We start from the raw sequence: 17653 nt of genomic DNA on the forward strand, positions 1-17653 counted from the left end.
GCGCCGGGCCGACAGCACGGGCTTCGGCCAGGCGGCCTGCCCCGGGGCACCCTCGCCTCCCGCACTGCTTTATTCACCTTCCGCTCTGAACGCCAACGTGACGCCCCGCTCAGGCAGGGAAGAAGCCGGCACCCACTCCGAGCCCCTCCCGGGTGGCCACCTCGGCCCTGTGCTGGTGGCAGGCACTGGGGCCCCCTGGCGCCCCTGCCCCACACCAGGGTCCCGCAGAACCAGGGCGGCCTCTCGGATTCCCCGTCGGCGGGGGCCCTGGCCGCGCGCTGCTCCAGTGGCACGGTCACCTGCTGCCGCCCCTTCCCCGGGCTCCTGAGGACTCCCGGCCGGTGTCCCGCAGCCGCCCCCAGGACACACACCGTCCGGTCAGACGCATTTTGTGCAAACTAAGTGCAGCTGACCCTGAACATGGGTTTGAACTTACACGCGGGTTTTTCAATAGAAACTGTAACCGTGTCTTCCTTACAATTTTCTTAATCACATTTTCTTCCTCTAGCTTACTTTATTGTAAGAATACAGTCTATGACACATGTAACTTACAAAACATATTAACTGTTTTTGTCATTGTTGAGACTTCCAATCCACAGGCTATTAGTAGTTTTTGGGGAGTCAAAAGTTATCATCGTTTTCGACTGCATGGGGGGTCGGTGCCCTAACCCCCGCGTCATTCGGCGGCCAACAGGGTATGACAATCTGCATCCACGTCAAAGAAACTACATCAAAGAATTGTCGTTTCACAAAAGATCCCTCACAGGGCTCCTCCACGTCTCTGTACAGTTATAGCAGTAGATAAATGCAATCACGGTGCACGCGCACACACACACGCACGCACGCACACATACACGCACACGTGCGCATAGCACACACGCACACACACACGCACGTGCGCACACTCACACACGCACGCGGCTCCCGGGGGCGCGCACGGTGCACTCACTCGTCCGGCGGCTGCACCACCCGGGTCCCGGCCCCCTCTGCAGACGGGCTCCGCACGCACACACACACATGCACATGCACGCACACACGCGCACGCACACACGCACACGTGCGCACACGTGCACATGCACACGCGCACACACATGCGCACACGCACGCACGCGGCTCCCGGGGGCGCGCACGGTGCACTCACTCGTCCGGCGGCTGTACCACGCGGGGCCCGGCCCCCTCCGCCGTCGGGCTCCGGCTCCCGCCGCGATGTCCGCGGGCGCCCGTTAGCTGTTAGTTGTGCCTCCGTCCTCGCTGCTGTGGGGTTTCGTTCGGGCCCCCGTGTGTGTCCGTTTTCAGCTCCTGGCAGCGTTCCCACTTCTCGACGCCCTTCATTGAATCTACTCTTCCTTGGACACCTTTAGTTTAATCTTAGTTTGAGATCGTTTCGTCGTTTTCAATTTCTTTGCTAAGTTATGGCAACTCACTTCACAGCTTTCCAAGGGCTTTTCTTTCCCTCCCCTTTTGGTCCGTTTTTGCCGTCGTTCTGAGACTGCGTTTCTGTTTCAGGTGGTAAGTCTCGTTTCTGCAGTGCTGCTTAAGACTGGGTATCGTTCCTGTCCTCTTCTGCCTCGTCGCCGAGAGCGCTGTCGGGAGCCGTGACAGACTCACTCTGTCCTCTTCCGACCGCAGCGTTTGCGGACGTTGGCTGATTCCTCTTCCTGCTCCCTCGGAAGGTAAGAGCTTGGCTTGCACAGTCAGTCGGCCCTAAGCAGGGACGAGGCCCGTGCGGCTTCGGGGCTCCTGACTCGCGTCCCCTTCGGCTGGGACGGTGAAAGGCAGTGCGTCTCGGAGGGGAGGTGGGCGGCACTGGGGTCTCCCCCGAGTCGGTAGGTTTTTTCCTTTAAGACCCCTGCTTCGTCCCCTTTCTTTACCTTCAAGCCTCCGAGAGCCATCTTCCCCTCCCCCCGCGGGGCCCCCGCTACCCCCGCCCCCCTCGCCCCCCCCCCCGGCCGCCTGCGCAGTCACGACGCTGGCTCCGTGCCGCGTGCTCGTTTCTCTCCCGCGTGCGCCTACCTTTTCCTGTCTCGCGGTTACGCTGTGGGCGCGGGCGAGGGGGGACCCTGTGCTCCTGCGCTGTCTGGCGCTGGGGAGATGATGAGAGATGCGGGTTTAGGCAGCTGCCGACATTCACTGGAAAACCAGCAGCCCAAGGACCCCCCCTTCGACAGGAACCCCCGCAGGCAAAGCTGCCCAGACAGGCGAGGAAGCCCAACGCGGAAGACGGACGTGAGGACGGACGGAAGGGAAGCTCGACCACCGAGTCCGCCACGTGGAGCGAGTCGTCACACGTTTCTTAAGTTCAGAGCGGAGGAGCTCCTGAAAAGGGAATAAATACCTGCCGGCGGGCGGGGAGCCCTGGCCGGGGCGGGGAGGGAGGCGCCTCCACAGTCTACAGTCGGCACGCGGTCGCTCAAAGGGAAGCGAGGCTGCGGCCGGCGGGGGCTCCAGGGGCCGGAGCGCGGGGGGGAGAAGCGGCGACCGTCACCGCGATGTCCCACACGTAGGGCGCGAACTTACAGCCAGGCGCACGCGGAAGCACCGTAACCCCCAGAGCCCTGGGGGCCGGGGATGATCCTCTGAGCTTCCACGAGGGACAGCGGGTTCCACGTCGAGGACAGGGACAGGGACCAGGGCCGGCTTCGGCCTTCGCAGCATGCGGCCTGCCACCCGGGACCAGGGAGCCGAGGCCGTCGAAGTCCGAAGGAAAATCGTCCCTGAACTAGCGTTCTAAGCTCAGGGATGTCACCACCGAGGAGCGAGGGCACTGGCCTCACGACACGTACCAGCGACACACGTCCCCAGGACGCGCTGAAGGACACGCTCGGCCAGAGCCAGACCCGCGCGGAGGGTGAGGGGTCCCCGGGACAGTGAGGCCGGGGTCTGCGGGGCAGAGAGGCCACAGGGAAAGCGCGACCAATCACGACAGGGACCGACAAGGCGGCCGCGCTGGGCCTGGGCCGCGTGGGGGCAGCGGGGACAGACACTGTGCCCACGCGGGCCTCTCAGGGCGGCGCCCAACACCGAGCATCCGGGCAGGGCCGCGCGGCCGCTGCTCAGGGCTGATGGCGGAAGGGACCGGGAAGCTGAATGTGTCTCGGGGAGATGCGAGCGGCCCCCGTGGAACAGGACGGCCCCGCCCCTCGGGCACGTCCCGCTGCGCTTCACAGAAGCCAAGGAAAGCGAGCCCGCCTGGCCCCTCGGGCGCGCGAGCCCTCGTCCGCCAGCCTCCCGGCCTGCGTTCGGAGCGGACGCATCGGCCGGGCGGTGGCCTTCGGCGCCTGCAACCCTGCACGCCCCCCCCTCCCTTCTAGCGCATCGAAGTGTGCCTGCCACTTCCTGACTTCGCGGCCGAGGTCATGCCCCTCGCGGTCCCCGCCGCGCGGCCTCGGGCACCGCCACGTGGAGTCCGGGGACTGTGGCCCCGAGCGCGGAGGCCCAAAGCCTCGCCCTGGCGCGTGGGGGCGGGCGCTGGCGTCTCGGTGTTTGTGAACGGCTGGAAGCGACCCCACGCGCCCCCACGTCGTCACGGGCCGGCGCCGGCGCGTCTCCCCTGCGCCCCGGGACAGCGGGCCTCACGAGGCCTCACGCGACGCCGCCTGGCGCCTCCGCCCGTCTCCAGACGAGGAACGCCCCAAAGGCCGCGCGACGCGGCGGCGGAGCCGGCGCCGAGCACACCCGCCGAGTCCGCCGGGCCTCTCCCCGCGCCGCCCGGCTCGCCTCCTCTGCCTCTAGCTCACCTGCCCTGTCCTCGGGTTCGCCTGGCTACATCGCAGTGCAACGTCCCCACGGCCCAGACTGGCTGGGAAACACCGAGGTGCCACACTCGAAGGAACGTTTAACTGAACGCACCTGATCGCGTCTGAGCTCGGAAGCTAAGCAGGGCCGGGCCGCGTTAGTGCCTGGATGGGAGACCGCCCGGGAATCCGGTGCTGCGGGCGTTAAAACACACTGACGTGGGGGACAAACGAGCAGGTGCACGGCCCCCACGCTGCTCGCACGCGCGCCGGGGCGGCCATGCACAGCGGGCATCGAATGCCCCTCTGCAGAAGGGCGGCACCGGCCCACTCAAGGGCACGCGTTTGAGTGACTTTTAAAACCCCGTGGACGGGGACAGAATCCCAGCGCAGAGACGCTGACGTGCAGGCGCGTCGCCCCGGGACACCCCGACGTGCCCTGCCGCCCCCCTCGGCACCGTGTGTGAAAGCGAGCCGAACGTCCTGGGGGGGCCGGCGGAAGGGCCCGTGGAGCCGGCACGCGGTCGCGGATAAGAACAAAGGCAGCGGGAAAGAACCACCATCGCTTCCCGAGAACGTTTGCACATCGTTTTAATCGGATTAGCGTCACAAGCAGCTGGAGAGCTCTTCCGCAACCATCGCCGCTCCAACGACACGGACCCGAGACTGCGCCTGCTGCGGACAACGGTCTGCATTTTACAGCTGGTTAATGTGTCGAACAAAAACAGCGTGAGAAGCTTTACCTTCGACCAGGATTAAACGCATTTAGGCCACAAATAATTTCAAGTTTTGTTTTAAACCGCGTCCTGCTTGGCGACAAGGGGAGGTCCCGCCCACGTGAAACGAGCAGATTCTGTGCGGACACTGGAGAGAGGGCACTCTGGCTTCGTGATCCTTTCACAGCGACCTCCGAGAGATTACGCAAGCGTCTCCAAAAGCGCAGAGCGCAGGGCCCGTCCGGCAGGACGGCCGCGGACCGCACGGGGGGGGCGGCACTGCCCCGCGGCTGACGCGGGCCCCGGACTCTGCGCGCGCGGCGGGGCGCGCCTCCTGGCCGCGCAGCGGTCTCCGCCAGCTCGGGCAGACCGGGCGGGGTGGCGAGGCGGCCTGTGCTCCCGGGCCGGGCTGGCGGGGACACAGGCCGCAGAGACGTCACGTCGCGTCGCCTGGGACGAGGGGAACAGGCGGGTTTCTCCCCGAGTTCTCCTGAGCGGGACCGTGACACCGAGGGCCGTCCCGGCCCGGGGCCCCACCACCAGTCCACGAGCTGCTTTTCATGTCTTACATGAACATAGCAATCTTTTAATAAAAATTACTGAGCTTTCCATAGAAAAGGTCTCTAACTGAACACGAACTCTGCAAATGCAAAAACTGTCCTAAGGGAAAACAAAGACGCCTCCGCACACGCACATCGTGTTTGGCAAAGGTCGAGGGCAGAGCCGGCTGCAGCGGGCACGGCCTCCGCCCCGCGCGCCGCGGGGACCCGGCTGCCGCCCCGGGGACCGGCGTCCGGGAGGCTGTGCGCGCCTGTAACAGTCCCTCCTTTTCTGGAAAGTGAGAAAGAAAACTCATAAAACATAAAAATAAAATTATCTTATTTTTTGCTTTCGTTTTTTTTTTTTAAGCTGAACGCACGTCTCCCGCTGCCGGGGCGAGGCCCGCACCGCGCCCCGATGCTGTCCCACAGAAACGACTCTGACCTGGGCCCGGAGGGGTCCAGGGGTGGGAAGACCCGCACGCGAACCCGGAAGTGCCAGCAGCCAGACGGGAAGCAAGGGGGCGAGCGCGAGGACCGGGTGTGCGTGGCGGCCGAGGGCCCGCGCCCCGGGCCCCCGTGCTGACGACCCGCGAGTTCACCCAGTGCCAGTCGCTGCGGCTCTTTAAGACACTTAAGACGAAACCGTCTTACTGTGTTTTCTCGTGAAACGTGGACTGAAGGTTACTGGCAGGAGAATGGCGATGGTTTTACTGTTACGCTTCATTAGTGACAACGTCAGGACAACGACAGCGGCGATCTCGACGAGTTCGAGGCTGGCGTGAGCCGGGACCACGAGTCTGGCTTTCCTGCTGGTAGCTAAAGTGCCCTCGTTTTAAATAAAAAGAAAAGTAACCCAGTCACCGGTCACTGGAACAATCATTACAAAAGGTCTCTTAGGGCGAAATTTAATAGTACGAAGAGGTTTACAAAAATAGATTGATGCTATTTTGGGAAATAATACTTGAGTAATTTTTTCTCAATTCAGTTTTGATAAATTGTACCTGATCATACAAAAATTACTTCAAATTCGAACTTGACTATATAAAAAAGGGAGAGATGAAGTGAACTCAGCTAGATGACAGATCTGACAAAATATAAGAATGAAAAAATTCTACCCAGGGCACTTTTTTTTAACGTCCAGGTGTAAATACCACTTTCGGGTGACAGCTCACACGCGTCCCCTAAGCGGTCACGGTTTCGGAGTCAGCCATGCAGTCAAAGCCACACAGTCAGAATCTTCTTTCTGATGCAACGCAAAAAAGCTGCTGCTTTTTCTTTATTTGAATGCCGACTGGTCGTCCCACGTAGTGGCAGCCGCGAGGGAACGAGCAGCGTCGACTCGCCGTGGGCGACGTGGGGTGTTGCCGGGCCAAAGTCTCTTTACAAGCCGTCTTTGCCGATGGAATCCGAAGGTTTGTTGAGTTCGACCCTCACGCCTTTTTCACCTGCAAGGTGGGACACAGACAAAACAGGAGGACGTTCGATCGCCCGCCGGGCGCCGGGGAGTGAGCGCCGTCCCCGACCGTGCCCGTGCACACCCCCCACCCCCGCCCCCCGCCCGCTGGCCCCCGACCGTGCGCACGAGGCCTCGGCCTCGCGAACACACGCCGCCGGCACTCCGCCGCCCGGGGCGACGCGCTGCTCTCGACCGGGGAAGCCCCGGGGGGACCAGGCTCGGCAGAGACAGCGGTTCGGTTTGCCTCTTTGCTTGAAGAGTGACCTAAACTGCTACGACGCAGCAGTGTGGTTGGTAAGAGCACGGCGCGGCTTGGCCACAAGCGACGACTTTACAAACACACGGAGAAAACACGAACGGCCCGTCTCGGCTTCACCACAGGCTGACGTGGGAGTCGGCGGCTCGTGCACACGCGGCTGGTCGATGAGCAACGTGGACTCGCGGCCGACGGCGGGAGGCGCCCGAGACACGTGGGGCCGGCGCCCTGCGCCCTCAGCTTCGGGAGCCCCGAGACACGGTCCGGGGGGCGTGGGGCCGGCGCCCTGCGCCCTCAGCTTCGGGACCGGGTGTGGCCTGGTGGCGCCGGCGGCAGAGGCCGGCTCCACGCGCTCGTCTGAGTCACAGGTCTGAATGTTTCGTCTCCTTTGTATCGATTTTCTTCACGGCCACGATCGACGTGGAGACTAGAGTTGGCGCGTCCTTAATCGCACGTAGGTTCAAAAAGAAACGGTGCCAACTTCCTTCCAGAGGACGAGAGGGAGCCCGGGGCGGGCCCCGAGAGCTCGGCCGCCTGCGCCGGGGAGGACACTCCCAGACGCACTCTCGGCTCGCATCTGGACACCTCTCGGGTTCCCTGCCTCATCTCCGGCCACTCGGCGGGGCACAGCTGAGGATGAGGAGGGCTGAACCGCGGCCTCCGTGAACCGCGGCCCCCGCGGCCCCCGCCCCGCGCTTACCTGTTAGGTATTTCACTTTCGCTCGCGCTCTCTCATCGGCGTCAAAATACCACACGGTTATTGCGTACCTGAAAGAAACGCAGAGCAGGGTCAGGATGGCCACGCCGGGGGACGCGGGAGGCCGCTGCGGTGTCTACGGCACGAGTCACGCCCGCGCACGCCACGCCCGCACACGTCACGCCCGCACACGCCACGCCCACAGCCACGCCCACACGCCACGCCCGCGCACGCCACGCCCACACACGCCACGCCCGCGCACGCCACGCCCGCGCACGCCACGCCCGCGCACGTCACGCCCGCACACGCCACGCCCGCACACGCCACGCCCGCACACGTCACGGCCACACACGCCACGCCCGCACAGGTCACGCCCGCACACACCACGCCCGCACACGTCACGGCCACACACGCCACGCCCGCACACGCCACGCCCGCACACGCCACGCCCACACGCCACGCCCACACGCCACGCCCGCACACGCCACGCCCGCACACGCCACGCCCACACACGCCACGCCCGCACACGTCACGCCCGCACACGTCACGGCCACACACGCCACGCCCGCACACGTCACGCCTGCACACGTCACGCCCGCACACGCCACGCCCGCACACGTCACGCCCGGCGCTGTCCCGACCACGGGGTCGCCAGAGGGCAACGAGCAGCCACCCCGAGGCTCGGGGAGCAGCCACACTGCAGCGCCTGGCACGTGCTCCCTGCTCACTGAGCCTGCGGGCCGAGTGCTCTGCGAGGCCGCGGCAGCCCGCGTGAGGGCGGCTGTCGGGGGAGGGCGCGCTGCCCAAGGGCCCGGGCCACAGTCACAGCTTCTGAGGACCTCGCTGCGCCACGGCTGAGAATCGCAACGGGCGTTCACAGCTTCACCACTTGAGAAACGTTTAGGATTTTTATCAAAGTGGTTATACTATGGTTTGACGTAAAGTTTAGCTAAACATTTTTCTGGAACTTATTTGGAATATCTCATTCCGCAAACAAATGAGGAAGTTCCAGTTCGTTAAATATCACAAAGCACGTCGTTCTGCTTTTTGGTGCCAACAGTGGGGGAGTGAGAGGGGAACCCCAGGGGTCAGGGGTCGGCTCCTCGGCAGACGAGGCGGTCAGAGCGCCCTGCAGGCCCCGGCCAGCGTTCGCTGGGGACGGACAGGCCGGTGACCGTGACGAGGCTCGGCCACATACACACCGGACGTGGAGCACGGTCCGGGCACCAGGAACACGGAGATGCGGATCGCCTGGCCCCGCCCGACTCCCGGGCTGCTCTCCGCGGGCCGGGCCCCCTTCTCACTGTCCAGGCCCCTCTATTTCCACAGTGGCCTTGGTGACAGGGGAGGTGCACAGGTGTGTAACTTTATACTTCCTTCGCCCCCAAACTTCTGGCTCCCCAGTGAGCAGGGTTCTCCCTCTGGAGCCCTCAGCCACGACCAGAAGCCAGCCGCACAGTGCTGCGAGGCTCTGTGCCCCGCTGCCTCCCACGGCCCTGAGGGGCGTTCGCCGGTCCCCGCACTCCCGGCAGCCTCGCTTGTCCTCCTCCTCCTCCTCCTCCTCCTCCTCCTCCTCCTCCTCCTCCTCCTCCTCCACCACCACCACCGCCACTGCCCCCCCCCGCCCCCGGGCAGAGGTCACGGTCATGCTCCCCTCCCTGCCCTGCGCACTCATCCACCACCGAAAGCTCCGCCCCAGGAAAGGGCGCACCAGACCACTCAGGGCTCCCTAGCTCCGAAGGCCCTAGAAGCGGGGGCGCGGGCGGGGCAGGCTCCAGCACCGCAGGGTGCCGGGGTGGCACACCCTGTGCGCGCCAGGACCCCGGCCCCCAGCCTCGCTCCCTCGTCTCTGCCTCCTCTCCGGGGCTGAGAGCAACGAGGCTCAGGAAGCAGCGAGAAAAAGGGGGTGTGGTGGCGAGGCCTTCCGGATCTGAGCCCCGCAAAGGCCGGCCTGTCTCTGACCGTCCCCCACCCGCCTGGGGGTGGCCTCGCCCCACCGGGCCAAGGCGAATGCAGGCTGACAATTCACCATCACAGTGTTCAAAGTCCTTTATGTGATGAAAAACAGGTATTATTTTTCTACAATTATTTTACAATAATGTCTATTAACACCTTCCATTTTAACAACACTAATATTTTAACTGAGTCGTGGTAAATTGTAAAAAAAACTTAAAGACTTCATTAAATATAGTAAGTTTTGGACACTAAACTTCATGGAAGAAACAGCATAGCGCAGAGAGGGAAATGCCCATCATCAAAGCCGGAAGGCCACTTCCTGCCACCGACTCCCACACGTGGCGACTTCCCTTCTTCCCTCCAATCCTCGTCCTGCTCTCCGGGTGCCTCTCACGCCTCATCTTCGCGGCATTTTCTACCTCATCCCCCCACCGTCGCCGAAGCTGTGAAAGAGCTGCCCCACCCCCCAGCTTTGCTGTCGTAACTGTCCGGTCCAGGCGAGCACGGCTGACCGCAGCAGCGCGGGTCTGAACCGCGCGGCCACTCCCACGTGGACGCTTTCCAACAAACGCCGTCAAAGCGCCTCATCCTCCTGGATTTCAACGCTTCGCCTCGAGCTCACTCGACTGTGGGAACAGCACGCGGTGTGGGCCACCCGCGGATGGCGGCTGAGCCACAGCGTCTGTCGGCTGTTAGTGGTCACGTTTTGGGGGGACGCGAAGGCTCTGCATGGACCTGACTGCGTGCTGGGCCGGGGCCCGGACCCCCGCACCGGTCAGGGGTCAACCGCACTCTCACGAAGCCGCAGAAGGGAGGGAAGCTAAGAGACGCAGGAGACGAGGCGCCGGGCGGGGGCTGCGGGCAGGAGGGTGCCCGTCGGAAGCCGCGGCCGCCCTGCCCGCCGCCCGTCCCGCCACTGCCCGAGGAGGAGCGCTACCTGGTGGCGTATGCCGGCTGCACTTCGTGAGGGTTGCGGCGGTCAGACCAGAAAAACAGCAGTCTATCAAATTTGGGTTCGATGTCAGCAAACTGGGCTTTGCCTTCTGGAAAAATTCGAAGTATACCTCCACTTACCTAGGAAGAGAGCCAAAGATGTAAGCATCGCCCAGAACGGTACAAAGTTAAATCGGGGGGTGGGGGGGGGCCACCATTCCAGTGAACCGAATCCTTGACTGGATCACGCACAAACACATCTCCGCTAACGAGGCCTGAAGGCGAGGCGAGAGCCGCAGTATGCGCGGCGGCGCTGATTTTTCTAGGCGTTTGGTGGAACACGAACGTTGCCAGAATTCGGACGTCGTGAAACGGCACCTGGGAGTTCTAGGAAGTGCTGGAAACCGCGTTTCCGATTCGCACGCGCTAAGGCCCGCATGCCTGGCCGCTCACGCGCGTGCACCTCCGAGCCGCCCGCCGCGCCCGCGGGCACGGTTCTCACGGACCGAAGGCAGGACCGTCCGCCGGCCGAGAACGCCACGGCCCGCTTCGCTGCGGTGGGCTGGGCCCGAGCCTGCACTGTTTGGGGCCGGTCTGGCAGGGCAGGAAGCTCACCGCGTCCTCAGCAGACGGTAGGAGCTCGCGAATTCGGGGCCGCTTACTGAAAGAACTTGATGTGTTAGAAAACGCCATTTGCCATCACCCTCACCCTCATCGCCATCGTCACCACGTCACCGTCACCACGTCACCACCACCGCGGTCACTGTTTACTGACGTCTCCCTTTCCTGACTGGGCCTCACGCACTGGCGACCGCCTGCGTGTGAAACTGGATTCCACCAGAAAGGATCATTACTGTTTACCCCAACGTCCATCCTCCTTCCTGTGGAATTGGGTGGACCCCGCGGCTCAGGCCAGCCCTGGCTGTCACCGTTCTGGCCCTGTGGAGGCCCCGGGTGCGGAGCAGGGAACGGTGAACAGGGGTCGTACTTGTGGCACCCGTAACGTGGAGGGTCAAAGTGAGGTGAAACGCCCCCTGTCTGGGTAGCACTTTACCCCTGAGAAGCGAAACCCCCGAGCCTCTGACCCGGAGGCGGGGCCTCTCGAGGCTGAGCCTTTCCCCAGGACCTACAGTGAGAGAGGTGGCCGAGGAGGCCCGTCTGGGACTCACTCAGCCCCAGGCTGCCGGACCCTCGCTCGCCCTCCGCAGGCCCCTGTGCCGTCCGGAGTGGTGCCCACGGCACTTGTGCGCAACCGAGGACGTGCCCCGCCCGACCCCCTCCCTCGGGCTGGCGTCGCTGGGAATCCCACCATCGAGCCACTGAAAACACTTAAAAAGAGACATCTGAAGCTCCCCATCTCCCTCTGGGACACCTCCCCGACCCCTGAACCAGGGGCTCCCAGTGCCCACGGCCGTCTGTCCCGCACTCGGCACGACCGGCCGCCACCTCGGCCTACTGACCTGCGCCCTCCGCGAGGCCCGGGCCTGCGGGGGCGTCTGCGTCTCTGCTCTGCCCCGGGCGCCGGTCCTCGCGGAGGGAGCCTGCAGCCCCACACGCAGATGCCAAGGACGTTTTCCGCGTGCGCACTAAGCTAGGAACTACCTGCTAACGACTCTGGCTAGGTCGTGCCGAAATTAACAGATCAGCCTAGAAAGAAACTAACGGAATGCAGAGATTAGGGGTCGATCGTTTATTTCTAGCTTTCCAGATATTTATAAATCTGAAAAGAAACTTTTTATGTTTTAACCAAAGTTACACCAATCTATGTTGTGTATTGGGCTCTGGGCAAATCACTATTTTTTCCCATCTATTTCAAAGTTCGACAGTTATACAAAGCCACACTGGCTGACGTGATGCGGCGAACCCCACTGAGCAGGAAGACACCCCCCTCCTGCGCGTGGACGAGGACAGAGGAAGCCCTCAGGTCAGGACAGGGAGAAAGGCCCCACAGCACTGCCAGCCCGTCCCGACTTTCAGGGGGCGCTCTGAGGACAGAGCGGGGTTTTGCACACTTAGAAGCCTTGGTTTCCGTTTGTGTGCATATGCGTGTGCGAGCGGAGCGCGTTTTAAAGCTTAATTTTTAATCCGCCCTTCCCGCACAGGTGTGTTCTCTGTGGAAATCCACTGGGTTCCATATTCGAATACTTTGCATCAAAAAAGCGTAAAATGATTTTTAAAAATCAACCAAAAAGTTAGTTTCTACCACCTCTAATACAATACATGACATACTTGTAAAATTTAAATAATTTAAACTTAAGTGAAACTCGGGCTAATATGAAGGGAACATGTTTATAACAAGAGATTAAACGTATCATACATTCTAATCGATTTATAGGGTTTGTCAGTGTTGATATCTTTTTCCATAATCAGAGAAAGAAGAGATCCTGCCTCTGGGATTCAATCCAGCAAACGATGACAGATAACGTCTCTACGGCAATGCAAAGAATCAAATGCAGGTGTGAGGAGCAAAGAACCCACCACGATTACCTGTACGTAATCTCCCGCAAAAACCACTACAAAGCAAGCGTTTGCAGAAATGTTTTTACAGACTACCAAAAGGAATATGTTTTAATAAAAGGCCCTTTTGTAAAAATTAAATTCCGGATGAACACTTCAATACCGGAGCACCGGGGAACCTACGTCTGCGACACATCGGCCCGTCTCCTTCTACAGAGACGTCCCGGAGACTGTGGCAAGCGCGAGCGGTCGCGGGCGGGGGCGAGGCTCGGGACCTGCGAGCAAAGCCGGGGCTGGGCGGCGTACCTTGGCGTCCCAGCCTTCGTTCAGGTAGTATATGCACGTCACGCACCGTCCGTCGCCGTTCGGGTTGTCCACGTGGCGCACATACCCCGTCCCGTTGCCCGGGTAGCAAGCCACCATCGCCTGCAACGACAAGGACAGCACGGCGTTAGACGGGCGGGCGGGCGGGGCAGGGAGCGGCTCCCGGGGCGCGGACGCCACGGCTCTGAGCTGCGTCGCGCGAGAGTCCCGTCAGACGGGGCGAAGCCGTGCGCCGTGCTCGCTGGGGGCGCTCGGCGCAGGCGCTGGAGGCCGGCGGCGGGGCCGGGGGCGGCAGGCCGACCTTCTCGCCCTTCGCTCGTGGGGACGGCCGCCCCCGAGCTCGCCAGGCGCGGCGCCGGCCCGAGCCGCGCCGGGTCAGACGGGCGCCGTGCAGACGGTCAGCTCCCAACGCTGACGCGTTCAACGTGTGTGATCTGGAGAAAGGTGAACGGGAAGCCAGCACGCGGCGAAGCCCCGCCCCCGCCGGAAGGGACGTCACGGCTTCACGCGTCACGCGGGGGAAGCCAGCACGCGGCGAAGCCCCGCCCCCGCCGGAAGGGACGTCACGGCTTCACGCGTCACGCGGGGGAAGCCAGCACGCGGCGAAGCCCCGCCCCCGCCGGAGGGGACGTCACGGCTTCACGCGGGTCGCGACGGGCCGCGTGGGAAGGCGGGGGCCCGCGTGGGAAGGCGGGGCCCCGCGCGCCAAGCGGGCGGGCGGCGTGTGGGCGGCGTGTTCCAGGGCACGGCTCGCAACGACCCGCGGAGGGGAGGGGGGCGATTTTTAAAAACTCTCGGGAATCATGAAGAGAGCAGGAAGGGCGCGCAGGGTTCCCAGGAAGGACCCGAGTCGGAGAATTAGCACGAAGTCGTCAAACCATCATCAAGTCACGTCAGGGCTTAAGAGAAACGATCGCTGCTGACTTTAAAAACTCATCTTCAGCCAACTGGGGAACACGGCGCCCTGAGTTCCACCTCGAGGAGACCGGAGGCGTTTGAGTGCCCGCTCGACTGGCGCAGTGGGCACACCGCCCCGGGGCGCTGGGGCCGCCTCCCCTTCCCCGGCTGCGGGCCCGCGTCGGCAAGAGCCGGGAGACGGGCGGGGCTCTGGTGGGTCTGACGCCCCATAAAAGACAAACCCAGAAACTTCCCTTGTCATCGGCGGCTGGGGGGAGGCGCCGGCAGCCCGCCCTGAACGGGCCCTGCAAGAAGGACGGATTCGACAATAGATTAATTCGTCTGTGAGCGAGATAGTTACGGTGGATCGCAAGGTTCACTGATCCGCGGAAAGGACGCAGTCCCTCGCTCTCGTCTGTCTCAGAGCCTAGTGCAGTGCCGTGGCGTTGGGGAGCGGCCAGCTACCTTTTCGCAGGACGTGAAAAGAACTAAGTCGAAGGATAAAGAAAAGGACAGGACCGTGTTCTAGAGTCGGGGTCAGGAGAGAGGCCTCTGAGGCTCTGACGCCTGGGCGGACGTCAGTGCGGGGGGGGCGGCAGGTCATCTGCGGGGTGACCAGGCAGCAGGGGCGGGAGGGCTGGTCCGTGAGGCGCGAGCCGGCCTGGGGCGAGCCGGGCGCAGGGACGGAGAGGGCCCGGCCGGCCACGGCGGGGCCTGCGGACTGTTCCAAAAACGACGAGTGCCCAGGGAGAAGCCGCCTCGCTGAGGCCTCAGGGTCGATTTTCATTCTGTATAAATAAGTCGCTGTCACCTCAACGTCACGTCCCACATAACCCCTGCTGGGTGCTCACGCCAGCCAGACACACGCTAAGCAGCCTGCGTGTGACGGCGTGCGACAGACAGCTAGCTCATCCGACACCGGCACCCACGGCACACGGGCCCGTCACCCTCGCCTGCCCTTAACCGCTCAGGAAACTGAAGCCCGGAAAGGGCACTCGCGCCGCGGGGGTCCAGGGGCCGCGGGGCTGGTTTCGGGGTTGCAGTGGTGAGCCGGGCGGGGCCGCGGGGCAGTGGGAGCACGGCGGCGGCAGACGGGGGCCGCAGCGGGGTGCCCCCGACGGCGACCCGACGTGCTGGGCCGAAACCGAGCGGCCGGGTCCTGCCCTGCCACACACCCGGACCACGCCGAGAGCGCCCAGCTGGGTCTGCTCGTCAGGGAGACACGGGGTACAGGGTGTGGGGGGGTCTGAACGAGAGGCGGCCACGCCGCCCCAGCCTTCGCCAGGGGCTGCACCCCACCCCCCCCACTTCCCCTACCTGGATTCCAAGCGAGACTTTCTAAAAACACAAAAAGCGCCATAAAGGAAGTCTAGACGGCCGTGTTGATTACATTTTATAGCGCTGTTATGGCTTAATTGCCTCCATCTAAATATATTATCTGTACGGAGGCCACGGCCGTTCCGGCTTTACCTGGTGTCCCCCAGGTCCCCGCAGCTCTGCTCTGGTGACAGGAAGGGCGGGAGGAGGGGACAGCGCCCCGCAGGCCTGCGTCCACTCCGCCCCCTCACCTTGCCGCAGCGGCACGTGGCCAAACTGTGAAGGGACAGCGTGAGGACCGGCAATGCGACGCCCAGCCAACGCGACAGCCCGCCAGCGGCCGCGGTCAGCGCCGGCGACTCCCGGCCGGAGCGCCCCATGGATGGGAGGTGACAAGCCCCTCCGTCCCCGAAACTGCGGACTTCCCCAGGGGGAGCCTCGGCGTGCCTGGGGCAGACTGGCCGGGCGAATCGGGACGAGAGAGCAGATCCCGGAGACACGGGGCAGAGGGTTTAGTGAGAATCTGGAAAACACCGGTAAGGGTCAGAGGTTCACGGGCACGGCCGTGGGGCCGAATGCGGCCATTCGCCCCCCGCTGAGACGCCCCGTCGGCAGTTCAGAGACCGGCCCCGCCTCCCGCAGCCGCAGGTCCGGTGCCCACCTCATGCTCGCTTGGCCGAGGCCCCCCTGGGCTAGGCTCTGGGTCGTCGACGTGCAAAGTTCCTACAATGTAAGCTTTTCTGCTTCTGAATTAATGCTCGTGCCCTATTTCTCGGGGATTTTGTTGTCCCGGTGTATTTTACATCTGTGTAGACAAGGCTGACGTTGCTGTTTCTGTGCAGTTTTCGACACACGGAAGGCTCCGACGCACTTTTACCCGAAGGTTTTGAGGAAATGCGGCTCATCTTCTCTTCGTCCCTTGGTCGGGTGACCATCGTGCTCCCTCCGCGCGGTTCTTCCCGCTCGCGCCGTCGGCGACGGGACAGGTGTTCGCGGCGCGCGGGCCCGCGTCACGCCACCAGAGGTGGGCCGGAGACGTGTTCTGGGAAAAGCGGCCGTGCAGGACACGCGCCGGGCCCAGGCTGGGCCACGCGGAAGACCCCGCTTGTCTCCGGGGGCCAGATGCGGCTCGGAAGGGTGGCGAGAAAAGCGAAGCCGTGAGCATCGCAGACGCGAGGAACGGCTAAGGGACAGCGAGGCGTCTTCACAGGTAACGCGAACGTGGGAGAAAGAGGATGAGGCCTCAACAACTGAGGGCCGTGGGCCGCGAAAGGGCCCGACGGGGAGCCGCTGCCACCCGTGGGCGGGGAAGGCACGGGCAGCTCCCTCGTGCCCCCGCCGGTTCCCACGCGGACACCCTGACCCTCGCACGGCGGTGTGCGCGGCGGGGCCCACAAACAGGACCTGCGTCCCCGGAGCGGAGGCTCTGGCCGGTCGTGCCCGCGCATGGCGCAAGGACCGTCGGAAGCCCCGGCTGCGACCGCAGGGTGGCCGTCGGCAGAAGGCGACCAGCACGGTCCCCTCGTCTCGGACGCGGATGGCCTGCGGCCCCCGCGAGGGACAAGCGGGTGTGAGACGCGCTGGGTCGTGGCGAGGAAGGGTGCTGACGTCCACCGAGGGAGGCCAAACCGCCCCCCAGAGGCCGAGGGCGGAGGGGACACGCGCCGGAGGTGTGGCCGGCGCGGACGGCAGGCCAGGCTGGACGGCCGCCTGGAAAGGGCACCCGCCGCCCAGCGCCCGGCCCGAGGCTCGCGCCAGTCCGCCACCCCCACGCGACCGCAGGCCCTCGGCTCCCCGCCGGGCGACGCCCACTTCAACAGGAGCAACACAATTAAACGCTGTTTTTTCCTTCTTGATGTGAAAATCTACGTGATTGAGGATGTCCTTAAAATAAGCAGCACCGTTTTTTCACTCTGAGAATAAAAGGAAGGAAGACGTTCGCGGTGCTTCCTTGGGGCCTGAAGACATTCATTTCTGGCGTGGAGGGTTTGCATTCAATGTCAAGTTCAACCAGGAAACTTCTGAAAAATTTTTTTCCTTTTAGAACTGAATTATTTTAAAACACTGATTCAAAGGCAAGAGAACTGGGCCCCCGCGGGCACCGGCCCCTCGTCAGCATGACACCCATTGGTTTACACAGCGCGGCCACGCTCTCCGCGTTAGATGCCGGACTACGAGGGGCAGAAAACACTGGTCCGAGGGCGGCGGGGCAGCGGCCACAGCCGCCTGGGGCCCTGGTGCCCGCTCGCGCCTGTGTTTAGTCTGAACGGGGGCCCAGGAGAAATGGCCACGCGGCTCCTGCGGGGCCCCCCGCCGGCCACCACAGGGCGCGCGCCCCGCTAGCGCTCTCGTCCCCAGACACGCAGAC

General features: G+C 63.5%; 1 protein-coding gene across 2 annotated transcripts in view; it reads right to left on the reverse strand.

Annotated features, from left to right (window-relative positions):
* Nucleotides 1-4308: 4308 nt before the first annotated feature.
* Nucleotides 4309-17653, reverse strand: part of EGLN1 (egl-9 family hypoxia inducible factor 1) — a 31340-nt gene continuing 17995 nt past the window's right edge. The window contains exons 2-5 of one of the 2 annotated variants that reach the window (XM_016163377.2): nt 13054-13173; nt 10295-10431; nt 7405-7472; nt 4309-6437 (exon numbers count right to left, since the gene is read on the reverse strand). In XM_016163377.2, the coding sequence (XP_016018863.2) occupies nt 6373-6437; nt 7405-7472; nt 10295-10431; nt 13054-13173 (390 nt within the window). In that variant the 3' untranslated portion in view covers nt 4309-6372. The remainder of the gene's footprint in view (nt 6438-7404; nt 7473-10294; nt 10432-13053; nt 13174-17653) is intronic. The other variant, XM_036235587.1, reaches the window with a different exon arrangement.

This window comes from Rousettus aegyptiacus, unplaced genomic scaffold (assembly GCF_014176215.1).
Source record: "Rousettus aegyptiacus isolate mRouAeg1 unplaced genomic scaffold, mRouAeg1.p scaffold_m13_p_18, whole genome shotgun sequence".
Classification (NCBI taxonomy): domain Eukaryota; kingdom Metazoa; phylum Chordata; class Mammalia; order Chiroptera; family Pteropodidae; genus Rousettus; species Rousettus aegyptiacus.